This window comes from Gobio gobio, assembly GCF_949357685.1.
Source record: "Gobio gobio genome assembly, chromosome: 1".
NCBI classification, from domain to species: domain Eukaryota; kingdom Metazoa; phylum Chordata; class Actinopteri; order Cypriniformes; family Gobionidae; genus Gobio; species Gobio gobio.
Genome location: NC_137097.1, coordinates 39,563,917 through 39,581,114, shown reverse-complemented (window position 1 = coordinate 39,581,114; position 17,198 = coordinate 39,563,917). Strand labels below are relative to the sequence as shown.

At 36.3% G+C, this 17,198-nt stretch overlaps 1 protein-coding gene across 5 annotated transcripts in view; it reads left to right on the top strand.

Annotated features, from left to right (window-relative positions):
• arhgap17b (Rho GTPase activating protein 17b) overlaps nt 1–17,198 on the top strand; it is a 39,812-nt gene that overhangs the window by 20,691 nt on the left and 1,923 nt on the right. The window contains exons 9-20 of one of the 5 annotated variants that reach the window (XM_079829462.1): nt 247–328; nt 1,830–1,957; nt 2,750–2,861; nt 3,246–3,327; nt 4,628–4,708; nt 4,801–4,914; nt 5,430–5,518; nt 5,897–6,032; nt 7,805–8,041; nt 9,188–9,327; nt 9,529–9,927; nt 16,182–16,228. In XM_079829462.1, coding sequence (XP_079685588.1) covers nt 247–328; nt 1,830–1,957; nt 2,750–2,861; nt 3,246–3,327; nt 4,628–4,708; nt 4,801–4,914; nt 5,430–5,518; nt 5,897–6,032; nt 7,805–8,041; nt 9,188–9,327; nt 9,529–9,927; nt 16,182–16,189 — 1,608 coding nt within the window. In that variant the 3' untranslated portion in view covers nt 16,190–16,228. Of the gene's footprint in view, nt 1–246; nt 329–1,829; nt 1,958–2,749; nt 2,862–3,245; nt 3,328–4,627; nt 4,709–4,800; nt 4,915–5,426; nt 5,519–5,896; nt 6,033–7,804; nt 9,328–9,528; nt 9,928–16,181; nt 16,229–17,198 lie in introns of those variants that run through there. The other 4 variants (XM_079829461.1, XM_079829463.1, XM_079829464.1 and 1 more) reach the window with 4 other exon arrangements.

The following is a 17,198-nucleotide window of genomic DNA, read 5'->3' as shown; positions in this document are numbered from 1 at the left end:
GCACGAGAGGCGTTTCAAAGATGGCCGCAGAGTGAAATGACTCGCCTTAAAGGGAATTTGGTGGTGTTCGTAAGTCTTCTTACTATATGCCAGTAGCCAGCATGTCTAACCAGTGGAGTTAATTTAACTGTTATACACAATATAATTACAGTATACAGGCGGTTAGTAAATTAAAGATCATTTAGTGACAAACTTTTCTACTCTCAAACAAAAATAGAAAAATGAGGCTTGCATTTGTCTTGACAGTTGTTAGAAGCTCAAGCTGAATACCACAGACGAGCCTTGGCGTCCATCGAGAGCGTCCTGCCCACCATACAGTCACAGCAAGGTGGGATATTTACTCTTCACTTCCTAGACAGAGCATCTACTGGATAAATGTTTCATATGAATCACTCACAACACTTATGAAAGCATGGCCTTATGGGTTAGTTCACCCAACAATGAAAATTCTCTCATTAATTGTTCACCCTCATGTCATTCCAAACTCATAAGATATTCGTTCATCTTCGGAACACAAGCCTTTAAACCCTGAACTAACCCTTTAATCACAAATAAACAGAGTGTGCTGAAACAGAGACAACATTTATTTGATCTCTATAATGTTCAAATTGTCACAACTTAGAAACTAAAAGAATGACTCTCACAAAATCTGTCAAGAACATGTCCGCTAGTGCATATTTCACCCTAAAATTGTGTAAAAAAAAGTGTCACAACAATATTAACATCACACTTTATTTTCATGACAATGAAACATTTTTTCATGTCATTTGTTTAGACATTTTACTTTTGATTTTTTTTTTTCATTACAGTATACTTGCATATTCTCATAATGAAAAACAAAAAAATCTGGCAGTACCTTTATATTGAAATACTTTTAATTTAATTTAGAATAATAATGATCAATAATTTACTTTCACATTACAGTAATGAGAAAAAAATATTCATTTTATTTGAGATAGATAGATAGATAGATAGATAGATAGATAGATAGATAGATAGATAGATAGATAGATAGATAGATAGATAGATAGATAGATAGATAGATAGATAGATAGATAGATAGATAGATAGATAGATAGATAGATAGATAGATAGATAGATAGATAGATAGAAATTCATCTTGATAATGTCTGATAACTTTGATAGAAAGGTATGCAATGGATTACAATCAACCAATCACCTGTCAGCTGTTAAATTTAAGTACACAATTAGATAATACCATTTTAGATCAACCATTGACCATGCAATGCTTCATTTTGTTCAGTCTGTGGTGTAAAAGGTCACATTAGCAATTAAAGACAAAACACTTAAGCAAAACATGGTCAGGTCAAAGTGCCTGAATAAATTTGGTCCCAAATTTTTATAAATTTTACTGGTAGTCCACTGTATGAAGAATTTTGGGTATAATATGTCACATTTTAGGCCTACTTTATTTTTCTATCCTCACTTACATAAACAAACTATAGTGTCCTGCACCCACTAGTAAAAAATTATATCTGGTGTCTGAATAATTTTTGTTTGACTGTACATACATACATGGATACATATATATCATTTTTTTCTTTTGATTTTGGGGTGAAATATGACCCAGACATGTTCTTGACTGGGTTTATGAGATGCATTCAAGATCTGGCTAGTCATCAAGCTATGAATCATTCTTTCTCTTTCAAAGCTTCCTTTTGGCCGGCACTGTAATGTATCCTGTTTCACACTGCAAATCATCCTGTCTAACAGAATCTGTGTTACACACACACACACCTAGTGATGATTCTTAAATGTATCCTGCCATAACTTAAATCATTCTCACTCTGTCTCGTCGTCTGGCATAGATAAATGGACAGAGAAGCCAGCGTTTGGCACAGCTCTGGAAGAACATCTGAAACGCACAAGCAGAGAGATCGCTCTGCCCATAGAGGCCTGCGTCATGATGCTGCTGGAGACCGGCATGCAGGAAGAGGTACAGTATCTGACACTGTCAAACAACACATGAGAATTGACGGTTGCCATCCTGAAGGGATGTTGATGCACATTGTTACTGCATACACAATGGCAGATGGTGGTCATTTTCAGGGAAGTGCTCAATCTTTCTGCCTTTCGGATATTAGAGCTCTTTATACAGAACCATTTAAAAAGTTGAATGACATTTATTTGACATGCATTTAAAGAATAAAGCTGCACAGTTGTCAGAATACAAATGAAGGAGAGTTGCAAATCGGTCTGTATTCATATGTGTGCTGAATTAGCAAGCAAGAACTTCTCAATATTTGAATTTTATTCCTTTTGTCTCAGACAAAATGAACCGCGAGTAATTTGAGCTGTTACACCCCTAATAGAAAGATAGATAGACAGACAGACTATCTAGTGTTTTTTGCTAAAGCAAATAATACTGTTTAATTTACATTTATCAATTACATACAGATTCAGAACAATCTCAAAACAGCTGCATGTTCGTTCATTATTTTCCCATGGTTGAGCTACAGATTCTGGAAGACCACACACATTTTTAAGAGCAACTCTGTGGCGCTATATTCGTGTTACAGACGTCTACTGGTTCACTTCCGCTTTTTGGCTAAACCCAGACTAATAATAGCAGTGAAAGGAGACAAAATCGTTTCCCTGTGAAACCATCACTGACACTTACGAAAACTGTGTTTTGAGTCATTTTCTTTTCGTACATAAGCAAATCAGTTTATATTTTACTGCACGTTGCAAAGGTCTTGTGCGTTTACAACATTTCCTTTCGTGCCAGGGTTTGTTCCGTATCGCAGCTGGAGCCTCTAAACTGAAGAAGTTAAAGGCAGCACTGGACTGTTCCACTTCCCAACTGGAAGAGTTTTACTCTGACCCTCACGCTGTTGCTGGTATGTGCTGTTTTTCGTAAAAGAAATTGGTGAGGTACTAGCTACAGGTACCTCACCAATAGCTAGCTGTTTGCAGCTAGCTACAGGCAGAGTTGTTAGCTAACAAGTCATTTCTGCATTTAGAAGGACTTCCCAAAATGAAATTGAGACTTGATTTGTTTTATTTTAAACCATGCATTGCATTGTTGATTACAAAAACAGGATATTGTGTGACTTGAGTGATTTTGAAACCTGGAACGTTTCATATCTCTTCTCCAATGTTAAGAGTACCACGACTAGAGCAGTATTTTTAAACTCTTTGTACATTTTACAAGTCATGTTAAAACACAATCGAGGATTTGCAAATGCATTTGACGTTGGGCTTCTTTACTCATGATTCTTTAGGAGCCCTCAAATCTTACCTGAGGGAGCTGCCTGAACCTCTGATGTCCTACCAGCTGTATGAAGAGTGGATTCAAGCCTCAAAGTAAAGCACATTCACATACACCAATGTCCATGACTTCAGACATACATGCATATATATATATTAGGTATATTTGAATACACACACATACATGTATATATTTAAGAAATATTTGTTATTTGTTTGTGTATACTGTGTATGTATATATATTTATATTTATATCATATATAAATATTTTATATATAAATATAACCATTTTTTTTAAATATATACAATGCATTTGTGTGTATTCAAATATACCTAATAATTATACACAGTACACACACACATATATTATGTAAACACAAACCTTTATTTTGGATGTGATTAATCATGATACATTTTTCCCCAGCACATATATATACTAATTAAGAATATAGATAAACTTTATATTACTGCATTTGTCTAGATTGGTGGGTTTTCCCCCAACACATGTAATGTTTTATTATTACATTTGTGCAGTAAAATTAACTTTAAAGATCTACATTTCTCATTTTCATTAATGGAGATAACATGGATAATGTGCCATCCTTTAGTCGAGGATTTCTGTCACCAGGTGGAGAGAAAAAAAAACACTTTTAGAATGAAAATTACATGAAATTACCACTATAACCAGTAGATGGCTGCAGAGGACAACCCATTAGCTAATTTGCCATTTCCTCTTCTTTTATAGCTCTTTTCACGTGTTTTGATATATTATAACACATTTTAGCCATTTTATTGCACTGAAGTATGAAGTATAGCAAGAGTAGGAAAAGTCACAAAGTCTCATGTCAATTAGATGAAAGGAATTTCATTAAAATAAATAGAAAGCCAAGATTTTACAAAAAATTTAAGAAACTAAAATTGGTCTAGTGATGCCCCTGATATGGTTACATCCTTGAATGCACCAATATGCGTGTGGTGTCCAATTCCTCAGGCAGAATTCAACATAAAAAATGAGTCATGGGGGCATCAAGAAAGCTTTTTGATCTGGATTGGAAAGTGGATTGGCTCAGAAGTGTCTCAGTGTTTCAAATGATTGACATCAAAGTTTTTTCTAAAGGGTATCAGACTTGAAATATATCCAAATGAATGTGCCTGGTTCTAGTGAAATTCAATTCTAACTCTAAATAAAATGCTGATGAAAATGACACCCATGCTAATATGATACTGATTAAACAGTATGTGAATTTTAGAATATTAGAAATTATATTGAAGGTGTTTCAGATTTTAAATTCATATAAAATGTAATTAAATAATTTTTTATTGTGTAGGTACAGCAAAAGCTGTTAATGAGGCTCTTGTGTCATATGTATATCCCTTGTTTTTCTCTCGTCTGCAGTATTTCTGACTCTGATAAGAGGCTTCAGGCGCTGTGGGTGGTGTGTGACATGTTACCAAAGCCCAACAAAAACAACTTTAGGTCTGCTTGTCAAACTACATCAAACTAACTTTTAGCAAACTGACCTTTAACAAACTATTACGATCGTAACACGCTAATCCATGTCTGTGAAGGTACCTGGTGAAGTTTCTTGCCAAGCTTGCTCTGGAAAGCGACATCAACAAGATGACTGCGAGCAACATCGCCATCGTACTGGGCCCCAATTTGCTGTGGGCCAAAACAGAAGGGTGAGATTCGCTCACGTTACCCATTATACATAATGCTTCCCAAATTGCATTGTTTATAGAAGTGTCAAATGTCCTTGATGATGCTTGATGATGATGATCACTCTCACGGACCTTTTCCTGGACTGCCCCCACCTGGTGGAATGACCTGCCTATCTCAATTCGAGCCGCCGAGTCTGTAGCCATTTTCAAAAAACGGCTAAAGACACGTCTTTTCCAGCAGCACCTAACCAATCAAGAATAGCACTTAACATTCCATTCGATTCATTTTCTGTCTGTCTAATTTATTTAAAAAAAATAAATTAAAAAAAAAAAAAAAATTGTTGTGTGTTCTGTGTTAGATTAACTGAGACTTGTTACAGCACTTGCATACTGTAGCCCTTGACCGTTCTAGTTGCTTCTATTGCTCTCATTTGTAAGTCGCTTTGGATAAAAGCGTCTGCTAAATGACTAAATGTAAATGTAATGCTTCTTGTGGAACAGTTTGATATGTTACAGTTTTGTTCTTCTCCTAGAAGCCTTGCTGAAATGGCAGCCACTACTTCCGTCCATGTTGTGTCAATAATAGAACTGATGATCAACCATGCAAGCTGGTTCTTTCCTGAAGGTAAGACTACCATTGACTGTAGCTGTGCTCCAAACCTAGTGAGCTTCCTCACTGTTTACTGTCTAGATCAGTGGTTTTCAACCAAAGGGTCAGGGCCCACTAGGTTCCAAGGGGGTCTAAAGAACTATATTAGGGATCCTTAAATATTGCCCCAGAGTCAGAAAGATTAAGAACTGCTGGTCTAGATTCATATTGCTTCAGATTGGGCCAAAACAAGGCAGCATATTTTCCCAGGCTAATTTCCGCCTTTGTGTTGGAAACGTGCCTAAAATGTCTAGTAGGCAGCTCACTAGGGTTTTTGAACTGAGCTCGTCCTCTTTAAGAACAGCTTACTTTTACTCAGTCATGGCTATTTATTCATATCCTTTTGCTCTTCAGATGTGGACTTCAACGTGTCAGGCATGTTTGCCATGCCTGGGTGCCCGGGTACCCCTGACTCCGAAGCCGGAACCATAGACAGGAGGCGCCCAGGCAGCCAGGGGTCGTTCGATTATGACACTTCCCGCAAAGACAGGTACAAGTCTCACCCCCGTGTTTACAGACATGACTCCAGCTCCACAGTAGTGTCCGCGTCATATGTAGTGGCCAGTGAGTCCGTCACAGTCCAAGCAGACGGTCTGAGACCAGAGCTGGGGGCTGTTTAGACCTATTCATTTCATATGACATGCATCTTTGTCTGTGTTTTTTTTCCTCGTTTTTTTTGTTTTGCTTTGCTTTTCTTTTCTTTTGTTTTTGTTTTACTTTAGTTTTTTGTCAATCGTTGCTTATTGTATGCTTTCTGAAATAAATAAAATGTATGCTCATAGCTATGTTTAAACGCATTATTGATATATTTCATGATCATGAACTGGGTGCCAAAGTCAAAGAAAAAAAAGTCACGTTTTTGGCATGTGCGTTTCAAAAGCACTAATGCAGCATCTGTCAGAATAAAATGACTTAAAGGAATAAAAGGTTATTATTTGTATTTCAGTAATTCCCATTCTAGTTATCCAGTGAGTGTATAAGCAGGAAGTGTTCAGTCCCGCTCTTATAAGCTTGGTATGTTCAGAATGAGTCAAACAGCTCCTGTCCCGCAGGCGATCATACCGTAAATTCAGAGCTTGAAAATGTGAATGTTCTTGTGCCTCAGGTACAGGACAGACCTTCAGATGAATGTCACAGGCTGCTGCAGTCACTCTCTAAAGGAGATTTGTCTGCTTCATTACTAAATTAATTATTTTTATTTTAGTATTATAGTACTTCTTCATATTTTGAATTATAGCTTTTCTGTTTTACTTATAGTTTAATTTTTCATTTGTGTTGTTTTGTTTAATATTTCTATTTAGCTTAATTTATTTTTATTTCAGTTTTCGTTTTCGCAATTTTAGTAGCCTACTTCAGCTTAAATGAATATTAAAAATGTCTTGGCAAATAAAAAATAACAGTTCCCTTTCAGTCGGTCACGTTCGACGTACGTCACAATGTGAACCGACGAATTGGTCTCTCATGTGATATCCCAATTCGTCGGTCCACATTCTGACATACGGCGAACGTGACCGACTGAAAGGGAACGTCTCGGTTACGCATGTAACCCTCATTCCCTGAAGGAGGGAACGGAGACGCACGTAAGAGCATAATTTTTTTTCAGGCTTTATGTCAAATAACCTTTTTTTTTTATTGTTTTGGTTAACAATAACAACATTGATTAATGCTTCATTAACTAATGACTGCATACAAAAAATGTAAGCTAGGTTTTGAAATTAAATTTAGAGGCAAAATACTAAAATGTGTCACAGTTTCTGTCATTTACTGATGTAGATATACCAGTTAGTTAAAAAAAACAAAAAAACAACATTCCATTGCATAGTGTGTATTGTGCTATATTGTCTGTTTTTAATCAGTCAACGAAAGTAGTTCCGAACGATATCAACCAATGTGGGTCTCTGAGCAATATGTAGTAGTCGCAATCCACGTTTTTGAACAAATTGGTTGAGTGAATGTTTTAAATGACCTACTCATAGGTCTGGCTCAAGACCTGCTGACAAAACTATGTAACTGATATGTATATAATTAATTTATTTGAAATTTTTTTTAAAAATCTGTATGATGTATTCAAAATGTTAAGTTTGTACGATGCATTGCTAAATTCTAAAAACAATTCAAAATTCCCAACATATCTCTCTGGTTGCTGTCCCAGTGGTCAGGTGGTGGTCCTGTCCTTCTCCTCCTTCCCTTCTGTGGAGACTAATACCCCACTGTCACTCTTCTTGTGTGAGTGTTTCATACTGTCTCCCCTCTTCCCTGTAGCCCTGCTAACAAACAGCCGGAAATCGCCCCTCGTAGAGCTGGCACAATAAATAGAAAGCAGCACTCCACGCCTAACTTCCAGCCCCCTCTCCCTCCCATTGACGCCGGGGGGGTTCCCGTGTTTGAGCCCTCCCCTCAGTCGCCCACTGGCGGGGGTCTGGAGGCTGGGCAGGGGGGAGCTGCGGTGCCTCAGACGCAGCAGCTTTTAGTTCAGCAGAACCCTGCTGCGGAGAACAGGTAAGGATTGGTGCAACCGTAAAATCCCTCTACCTCACCATGCCATCCGCTGCCAGATGTCAGGAGCCAGCTGCCGAAATCTGTTGTGTGCACATCGTTTTGTGCCACTGTCTTGATTATTGCTTCAAAACGCTGCTTTAAAAAAAAATCAAATTGCTTTCAATTGGGTACAATCGCAGAGGAAGGTTACAAACCTTTCAAGATACCTGGGATTGCAATAATCAGTCAGTTTGTTTCTGTGTCATGCACATTGTCTCTTTGTGCAATTCTCATGTTTCTTTGTTCTAAACACTTTTAAAATCAGAAAATGATCACCGGTAAAGTTATTAACTATCACACTTGTACCCTTGGTCAAGACATTTAGCCTGGATTTATCCAGTGTCGGCCCAGGACAAAATTGATATGGCCCAAATAACAAGCTGTACAAACTGTTCCAAGGAAAATAGTGTTCAATTATTCAATGGAAATCATTTAAATATATATACACACACACAATTAAATCAGAGTTAAAATGATACTTTTTAAATGAATGAAAAATAAAATGATCATATTATTATATTAACGAAGAAAAAAATATATAAGAAAAATAGTGTTCAATTGTAGAAAATAAAAAATGTATGTATTGTCATTTTATTAAATTATTTCTATTCTGCTTTCTAAACAGTGGTTGGAAATTCTGTGATTAATCAGTTATTATTGATTTTTCACATGCTATTTTTAAAAGAAGTGTTTCCTCAACCTATTTTGTCAAATTGGAAGGATTCAAACAAATGCAAGCGAAGGATGATTCTTCAAACGATCATGCTGTCACAGTATTTCATCCCGGTCAGGGCAAAAATCCTTCTAGTCTTTCTCTCCATGTCTTTTCTGTAGAATATTCTCTGTTGCTTGAGTTTGTATGTCCTGCCTTGCCTTTCTCTTTTGCTTATTCTTTCTTTAGTAGAAAACATGCACTGCATGCAGAAAAAACACACTGCTAATTATGCTAACTGTTTTTCTTTAAGGCGTCTGCATTAACTTTTCCGTGCAAGTCATTAACTCAACTTGGACCACTACATGTTAATTCCCTGCATGTTAACTGACCTGTGTATACATACTGCAGTGTAATCCCACGATATGAGTTCCCTGCTTTTCTTCCTTCCCCAGTAACATGACCCGAGAGCCTGCGTCCACACCTCCAGCCATGAGGAACGGACCGGGAGGTTCGAGTGGGGCACCCGCTCAGCTGAATGTGGGGACCCCTACCTCAGGCCCTAAGGGCCCCAGTCCGTTCATGGTGCGCAGAGGTGAGTCATAATTGCCCTTATTCCAGATAAACGTTTCGATCACAACATGGCTTTCTTCAGTGTCTAGGCTCTGCCGTAAAGCTGTTTTTCTTTATCTCGCATAGTGTGTGGAAAATAATTCAAATAAAATAAACTAAAATGCATGTTGTTATAGTTAATAAAATCCGTCACTAAAATCATGTATGGATATTTTTGTTTCAGGTACAAAGAAACAAGCACCGCCACCTCCCAAACCAGCCACGCCTGCCACATCTCAGAGCGTAAAGACGGCTCCTAACCAGCCCACACCAAGCCAGGCCTCTGCCCCGAGCATTCCTCAGCCTCTCATCGCACTCCGTCGCAACAACCAAACCCCCATCCAGGCCCCCAGTCACCCTCCTCCTCAACCTCCTCCCCAGCCTTCCTCCCAGAGCACAGAGGAACCACACCCATCCCCTCCCAGAACCCCCACCCCACCCGGTACACCGCCCCATGACAGCTCCCTGCCGCGCCCCAGACCCACCCCTCGAGTGCGACCCAAACCTGTCGGCCCGCCACCACCCCAACCAACTAGCGACAGTGCCAATGGTGTCTGTGTTTCTGGATCCAAGATCATCTCAGGTAAGAATTGCCATTTTTATTTGACACTAATAGCATACTATCTGCTTTTGGATCTGTATTATTATTATTATTATTATTTGCATTTACTAAGGCAAGGTTTATTATTGCTCATACTTGAAGTTAGTTGAACAAACATTAAAAGTATTAAACTTTGGCGTTTGATGGAAATCAATGAAAGACAACAACATTGTGACATTTTTGCACATCATTTTTGCAAATAATAATAATCGTAATGATAATGAATAATAATAATAATAATAAATAACAATTAATAAATACATTATTTTATTATTATTTATATATATATATATCTCAATATAATATTGAACCATTCGGTACGGCCTTCAAGGTTCAATTCGCGCCTGTGAATTGCGGTTTTTCGGTTTTGCATTTAATTAAGTATTTTTCTACAAATTCTATCATTTGCCTCCATCCCAATACTGAACAACGCGACATCCATTCATATCACACGTTAGTGGTAGAGTTATACTCACGGAACACTATAGTTATTCACAATCACGAAAGTTCATTATTTGCATGCGTTTTAAAGCCTTGCCGGCGTGTGCGCGGTTTTAACATGCGCTTTTCCGAGCGCGCGCACTAAACGCTTGTCAAACACGTGATTACTGGACTAAGTCGTCTTACTGCGCTAATACTGTCAAATACACACAAGGTTTACATAAACACAGTCAGTTATGTCTAAAGTGAAGGTAAAATCGGCGCGTGTCTGTAAGATGCACGCAGGACAGTTCACTTCTAAAATTATGTCATTATTTACTCACTCTAATATTGTTCCAAAACTGTATTCATTTCTCATTTTTGAGTGAACTATCCATTTAATGTTAATACAACAACAAAAGACAAAGAGAAAACCACTCACTGCTCTTGACTGAAAAACTAATACAGTAGCATCAGTGTATATTTTATAGGGAAGTCTATGTAGTGTTTTATTTTTACATTTATTCATTCAATTTCATACTTAAATGCTGTACAGCTCTGAGCTGCCAGTGTAAATCTTGATATATATATATATATATATATATATATATATATATAATATATATATATATATATATATATATATATATATATATATATATATATATATATATTTATTTATTTATTTATTTATTTATTTATTTATTTATTTATTTATTTATTTATTTATTTATTTATTTATTTATTTATTTATTTATTTATTTATTTATTTATTTATTTATTTATTTATTTATTTATTTATTTATTTATTTATTTATTTATTTATTTATTTATTTATTTATTTATTTATTTATTTATTTATTTATTTATTTATTTATTTATTTATTTATTTATTTATTTATTTATTTATTTATTTATTTATTTATTTATTTATTTATTTATTTATTTATTTATTTATTTATTTATTTATTTATTTATTTATTTATTTATTTATTTATTTATTTATTTATTTATTTTATATTATACAATACACTAGGAATGTGTACAAGGGTTTTTTAAGTAAAGTTTTAAGTTTAAGTAAGGTTTTTGAATTCTTTTAAGTAAAATAAAGAAAGAGTATTGCAATTAAAAAATAGTATTTTTTCTCCTTAACCTCTTGCTGTTCCTGTCGCTTAAAATAGAATAGCAAAAAACTAATGTGACAAGCCATCAGAACCGAACCGAACCGAAAACCGTGGTTAAAAACCGAGGTATGTATTGAACCGTGGACTAACTGTATTGTTGCATCCCTATATATATATATATATATATATATATATATTTATATTTAGCATTTTCTTTGTAAATACAAATAATAAAACATAAAATGGAAATTTAAAGTCAATACCAGAGATAACTTTATCCTTTTTCTGAGAGCAACTGCACACACCAACAAAAAAAAAATCAACATGTTCGTGCAAGTCTTATGAGAATGTCAAGCACTCAATGGATGTCTCACTTTGACATCTCAATCAACTACAATATGGAAACATACTCAACTAGAGTCTTTATAAAACCACAGGTGTCCAATGTCCATAATTCTGTACCTCATTAATAGCTCATTATTGGGCAAGAAGCCCAACACTAACCCCTGCCAAACAGCTGCCCTGAGGGTTTCCCTCCATTAGGATCGTTTCACATGATGAAAGAAACGCGCAGATGCTGTGGAGACAAAGAACTTGGTCTTCAGATGACAGTGTCCATGCCAGGTCATTATAGACAAGAGCTGCAGTTTTGAATCAACCCCTATAGACAGCCTCCATGGCATTTATAAAATAAATTAAAACTAAAATTAAATATAAAATATTGGTAAAAACAAGCAAAAATCTTGTTTACGGTAATGCACTTACAATGGAAGTTTCTAAAGTCAGTTATTATAGATGCACTAAACACGACTCTTGATCATTTTTGCTGATTGAGGAATGTCAGAATGATTTTCTGTGTTAATCAACAAAATTTCAGATATTGTTGATTGAGCTGAACTTGTACTGACCCTTAAACATTCCTTTGAACGTCATGTAATCGATAGAAAATTGATGTTTGAGTTTGAATGTTTAAATTGGCAGCAAATATGTTACATCTAAATCTCAGATGATTTGTTCTTCTCTCCGTCTTTCTGGCACAGAACATTGCTGAAATCAAACACAACTGTATCCATAGAAATCAAAACAGGACAGGGAGAAAGAATCTTGAATCTTCTATTCTCTCAAAACGGAATGTTCCGTGACAGTTAATGATCATCATTCATCGTGGCTTCAGCACCTTTGTGATGTTTAATTGTCCTTGGCATCTATTTCAGCTCATGGCTGAACACAAATCTTTATTTTTTGTGTTTAATATTGATATTTACTGAACCCTCTTTCAGCCACACACACACACACACACATATCTTCATATCTGGATTTCACATTTATCTCTCATAACACAAGATGTCATCATCGGCCTCTCTGTAGGATGCGTCGTGTGTAATAATCTTAGTCGTAATTTTGGGTCAGTGAAACCACATGCTGTGATAGACTGAACCATTTCCAGTGGTTGTGGAAATATCAGCAGCTGCCCAGAGTTTGCCTTCAGAGTTTGGCCTGGGGTTCAGACGATTTCCCGGTGCAATGCTGCAACGTTCACTGCGACGCTTCAATGGCATTCCCACCACCGTCAATCATGCATAAGCACTGTTTAAAGAAATCTCAGCCATCACCACTTCTAGTGTTTAATGACGCACTTTTTGGTGGTTCATAGGCATCGGACCTTCATCAGAAAAGTCAACATGAAGTCAAAATTCAGCCTGTTTACTTTCCTAATACATGTTCCTGGTCTCAATTAGTACGTTGTTACAGGTCAAAAGTGTGGAATTTTTAAATGTTTTCTCACGCTCACCAAGGCTGCATTTATTGGATCAAATATACAGTATGTTTTCTACTGTAATATATTTTAAAATGTAATTTATTCCTGTGATCAAAGCTGTATTTTCAGCATCTTTACTCCAGTCTTCAGTGTCACATGATCCTTCAGAAATCATTCGGATATGATGATTTGATGGCCAAGAAACATTTCTTATGACTATCAATGTTAAAAGCTGTTTTGCTGCTTCATATATTTGTGGAAACGATGATATTCTACCATTTAAAAAAAAACTTTTATTCAGCAAGGATGCATCAAATTGATCAAAAGGACAGTTAAAGGCACAATATGTAAGATTTTTGGATTAAAATATCCAAAAACCACTAGATCAGTCATATATTTTATTGACTTGTGTGCTTACGTTATCTCAAATGTTTCCAAGAATGTTTAAATCCAGAGAAATAAGCAATTTTAACCAGGACACGGACCGTGTCGTGCGTCGCCTATCAATGACATCCTACCCGCATTATCCTCAATTTCCATTTTTTTAAAAAGCCTTTGTTTTGAATAAGCAACTCTAGCGGCAAAAAAATACATATTGTGGCTTTAAGACATTAATAATGTTACAAAAGAATTCTATGTCAAATAAATGCTGTTTATTGAACTTTCTATTCATCACAGAATCCTGACAAATGTATCATGGTTTCCACAAAATTATTTTGTTGAACTATTTTCAACATTGATAATAATAAGATAATAATTGATCATCAAATCATCATATTAGAATGATTTCTGAAGGATCATGTGACACTGAAGACTGTAAAGATGCTGAAAATTTAGCTTTGCATCACAGGAATAAATTACATTTTAAAATATACTAAAATAGAGAGGTTATTTTAAATGTTATATTTCACAATAATGCTGTTTTACTGTATTTTTGATTAAACAGATGCAGCCTTTTGAGCAAGAGAGACATCTTTTAAAGAACATAAAAAATTCTTAAAGGTGCTGTATGTCATTTTTTTCTGACTGTACTAAAGCATAAAAATACCATATGTTTGCAGATATTTAGGAAAAATTAAGTTCAAATACTTTTTTCTATGAAAAACAATGCTACCAAATGTCAGTTATTCTACTTTGAAATGTGCGTTCCGTGTCAGAATGTCTATTTTTGATTCCCCGGGTTTCCAGTTGGCGGTAAACACAGCATATTGCAGCCATGGAAGCCAACAAACTGGGTCAGAGATCGCAGATTCTACCCGACCTAAAAAGCCTCGTCACCCATTTAAAAATACGGGAGCACGTTAAAACACGGATAAATGCTGCGTTCCAGATGGGATTGCACGTGGGAATATCCCAAATTAAATGTCCCACTTCAGACCTCAGTGAGTTCCAGTCAATCACATTCACATGTTGACCACATAATGTCGCCATGACACAATGAGAGCATATTGTGTTTTTGTGTCAATTATGGAAAAACTGAATAAAAATAACATAAAATCGCTTTGGAAACAGTTGACGAAAATCAAAAACGAAGGTAACACTAAATTAACTTAATGTCTAATGTTAAAGTTTGTTTTTACGTTCATTTTCATTGAAAGCAGGACGCGCCAAGTGATGTCAAATGACGCATCTCACTGAGGTGGGGTTGATCGATGTACCCCGAGTTCACGCACCGAATTTCTGACTTTGAATGCCGTTCCAGATGTTATTTCCTAGAAGGAGGTGGGAAAAATCCAAAATCCAATCTGGAACGCAGCATAAGGCTCGCTCCTGTTGCGTCTCAATCTGGCAACCCGTGTCAAATATGAGGATATTTCAAGTGGTGCTGCTCACTGCAGAGTCAAATGACATCCAGCTCCACCTCTCTGGACGTCTAATGGGGTTGGAGGGATAGAGTTGTGGGTAGGGTTAGGCAGGGGTGGGCACTTCCAGTCCTGGAGGGCCACTGTCCTGCAGAGTTTAGATATCCATAATAAAGGCTAGATGTCTCGGCGGAGTCTCTAACGTCATCACCGGCGGCCATCTTGTCACAGGCCAGCTTTCTGGCGGGCTCTGTGGTACCTGATGTAAAGTGAGTGATCTGCACGAACACAAATACTCTTATCTCGCTGAAATCTTGACGGATTTACAAATGGTTTGGCTTCTTACAAACGTTATTAACGTGGCTATAATTCTGGATGCTTGAACAAATTATGAATAATCATAACTACATCTCTGACGTTTATAACAAACCAAAAAGTTTGAAAATCTGTAAAAAAAAGTTTTGGTTATTTAAAAAGTACATGCACCATTAAAACACAATGTTACGAGTGAGCGAGCTGACTGTGACAAGATGGCTGCCAGGTGCGGACGTCAACCTCCATTGGCCAGCAGCGCAGACGAGACATCTAGCCTTTATTATGTATATCTATTTTCAGGACTACAAGAAGGCTACAGGCAGGTGAGTTGTATCAGGGTTGGAGCTAAACTCTGCAGGACAGTGGCCCTCCAGGACTGGAAGTTCCCATCCCTAGGTTAGGGTGTGGTTGGATATTCTAGCTCCACCCATTAGGTCTAGTGAGGAGGAGCTAGACATAAGCTCGACCCATTTGCTCTGTGGCGAGCAGCTTCTCGGATATTTTGAAATTTGAATGCAGTTTCCAACTCAGCCGCTAGCTGTCAGTATTACATACTGCACCTTTAATTATTCCAAAGTAACATTTGAACTGTACAGTATATTTGTATCTGCAATTATTTTGACGCATTATAGAAGTAAAAATGAGTTGCAGACAGTGATTCATGTTGACTTTAAAAGGTCATTCGATTGTGATTGATAGGCTTTATGGAAGTTCACAGCCACCTGAATGATGATTGGCTTCACTTTGCTGGTGGTTGGTCGTCATCATCGGTGTTTGATCCTTTGAACATGTTGTGACGTTGTTGCACTGTTACAGATGTGTGATCTTCTGCCTGTGAGGTGTGGTTTGAGTGGCAGGCGATGGTAAGAACTCTGGGTGTATCCGTCAATGTTTTCTGAGCTCAGTCTGTGTGTCTGACCGCTTTCTGCACAGCAGCCCTCCTGGTGCCTGTTTCACACGACTAACAGCAAGTTAACCTGCATGACAACCTGCCTAACCAGTGTTTTTGTGACATGTCTTAAGAGAGAATACCAGCACATGCTTTATGCAACTAAACATGTAACTCCCTACCCATGAACCTCGGCTGCTTCTGCAGAGTGAATGTCAGCTGTGCCATAGATACTGTGTTATTTAACATACATTTTTTTAATACTTCAATAATCTACTGTTTTAAAGTTTGGGGTCAGTTGTTTTTTCCCGAAATAGCATTTATTCAGCAAGGACAAATTTAATTGATCAAAATTGACTTAATGCAAGATTACAAAATATTTCTGTTTCAGATATATGTATCGTGTATATATATCAAAAATGTATTGCAGTTTACACTCAAATATTAAATATAACTTTTTAACATTGATAAGAAATGTTTCTTGGGCATCAAATCATCATATTTTAATGATTTCTGAAGGATCATGTGATACTGAAGACTGGAGTAATGATGCTGAAAATTCAGTTTTGATCAGAAATAAAAACATAACGGATATTCAAATAGAAAAAAGATCTTTTATATTGTAATATTTCAGCATTTTTGATCAAATTAATGCATCCTTGATGAGCAGAAGACACTTCTATCCTAAACATTATGAATCTTACTGACCCCAAACTTTTGAATAGTAGCATATATTTGAACATGTTTGGATATTAATGGTGTATAATATTAATATTGCTATTGGTTAAATACAAATGGCTATATCACAACTAAAAACATTATTTTCATAATGTTATCACTGAATAAAATTATATTAATAATTGATATTAATAATATGCAGTTTGATATCCAAAAATACATTCACGGTTTCACAAATATTGCTTATTTTCCCTGAAGGGCAAGTT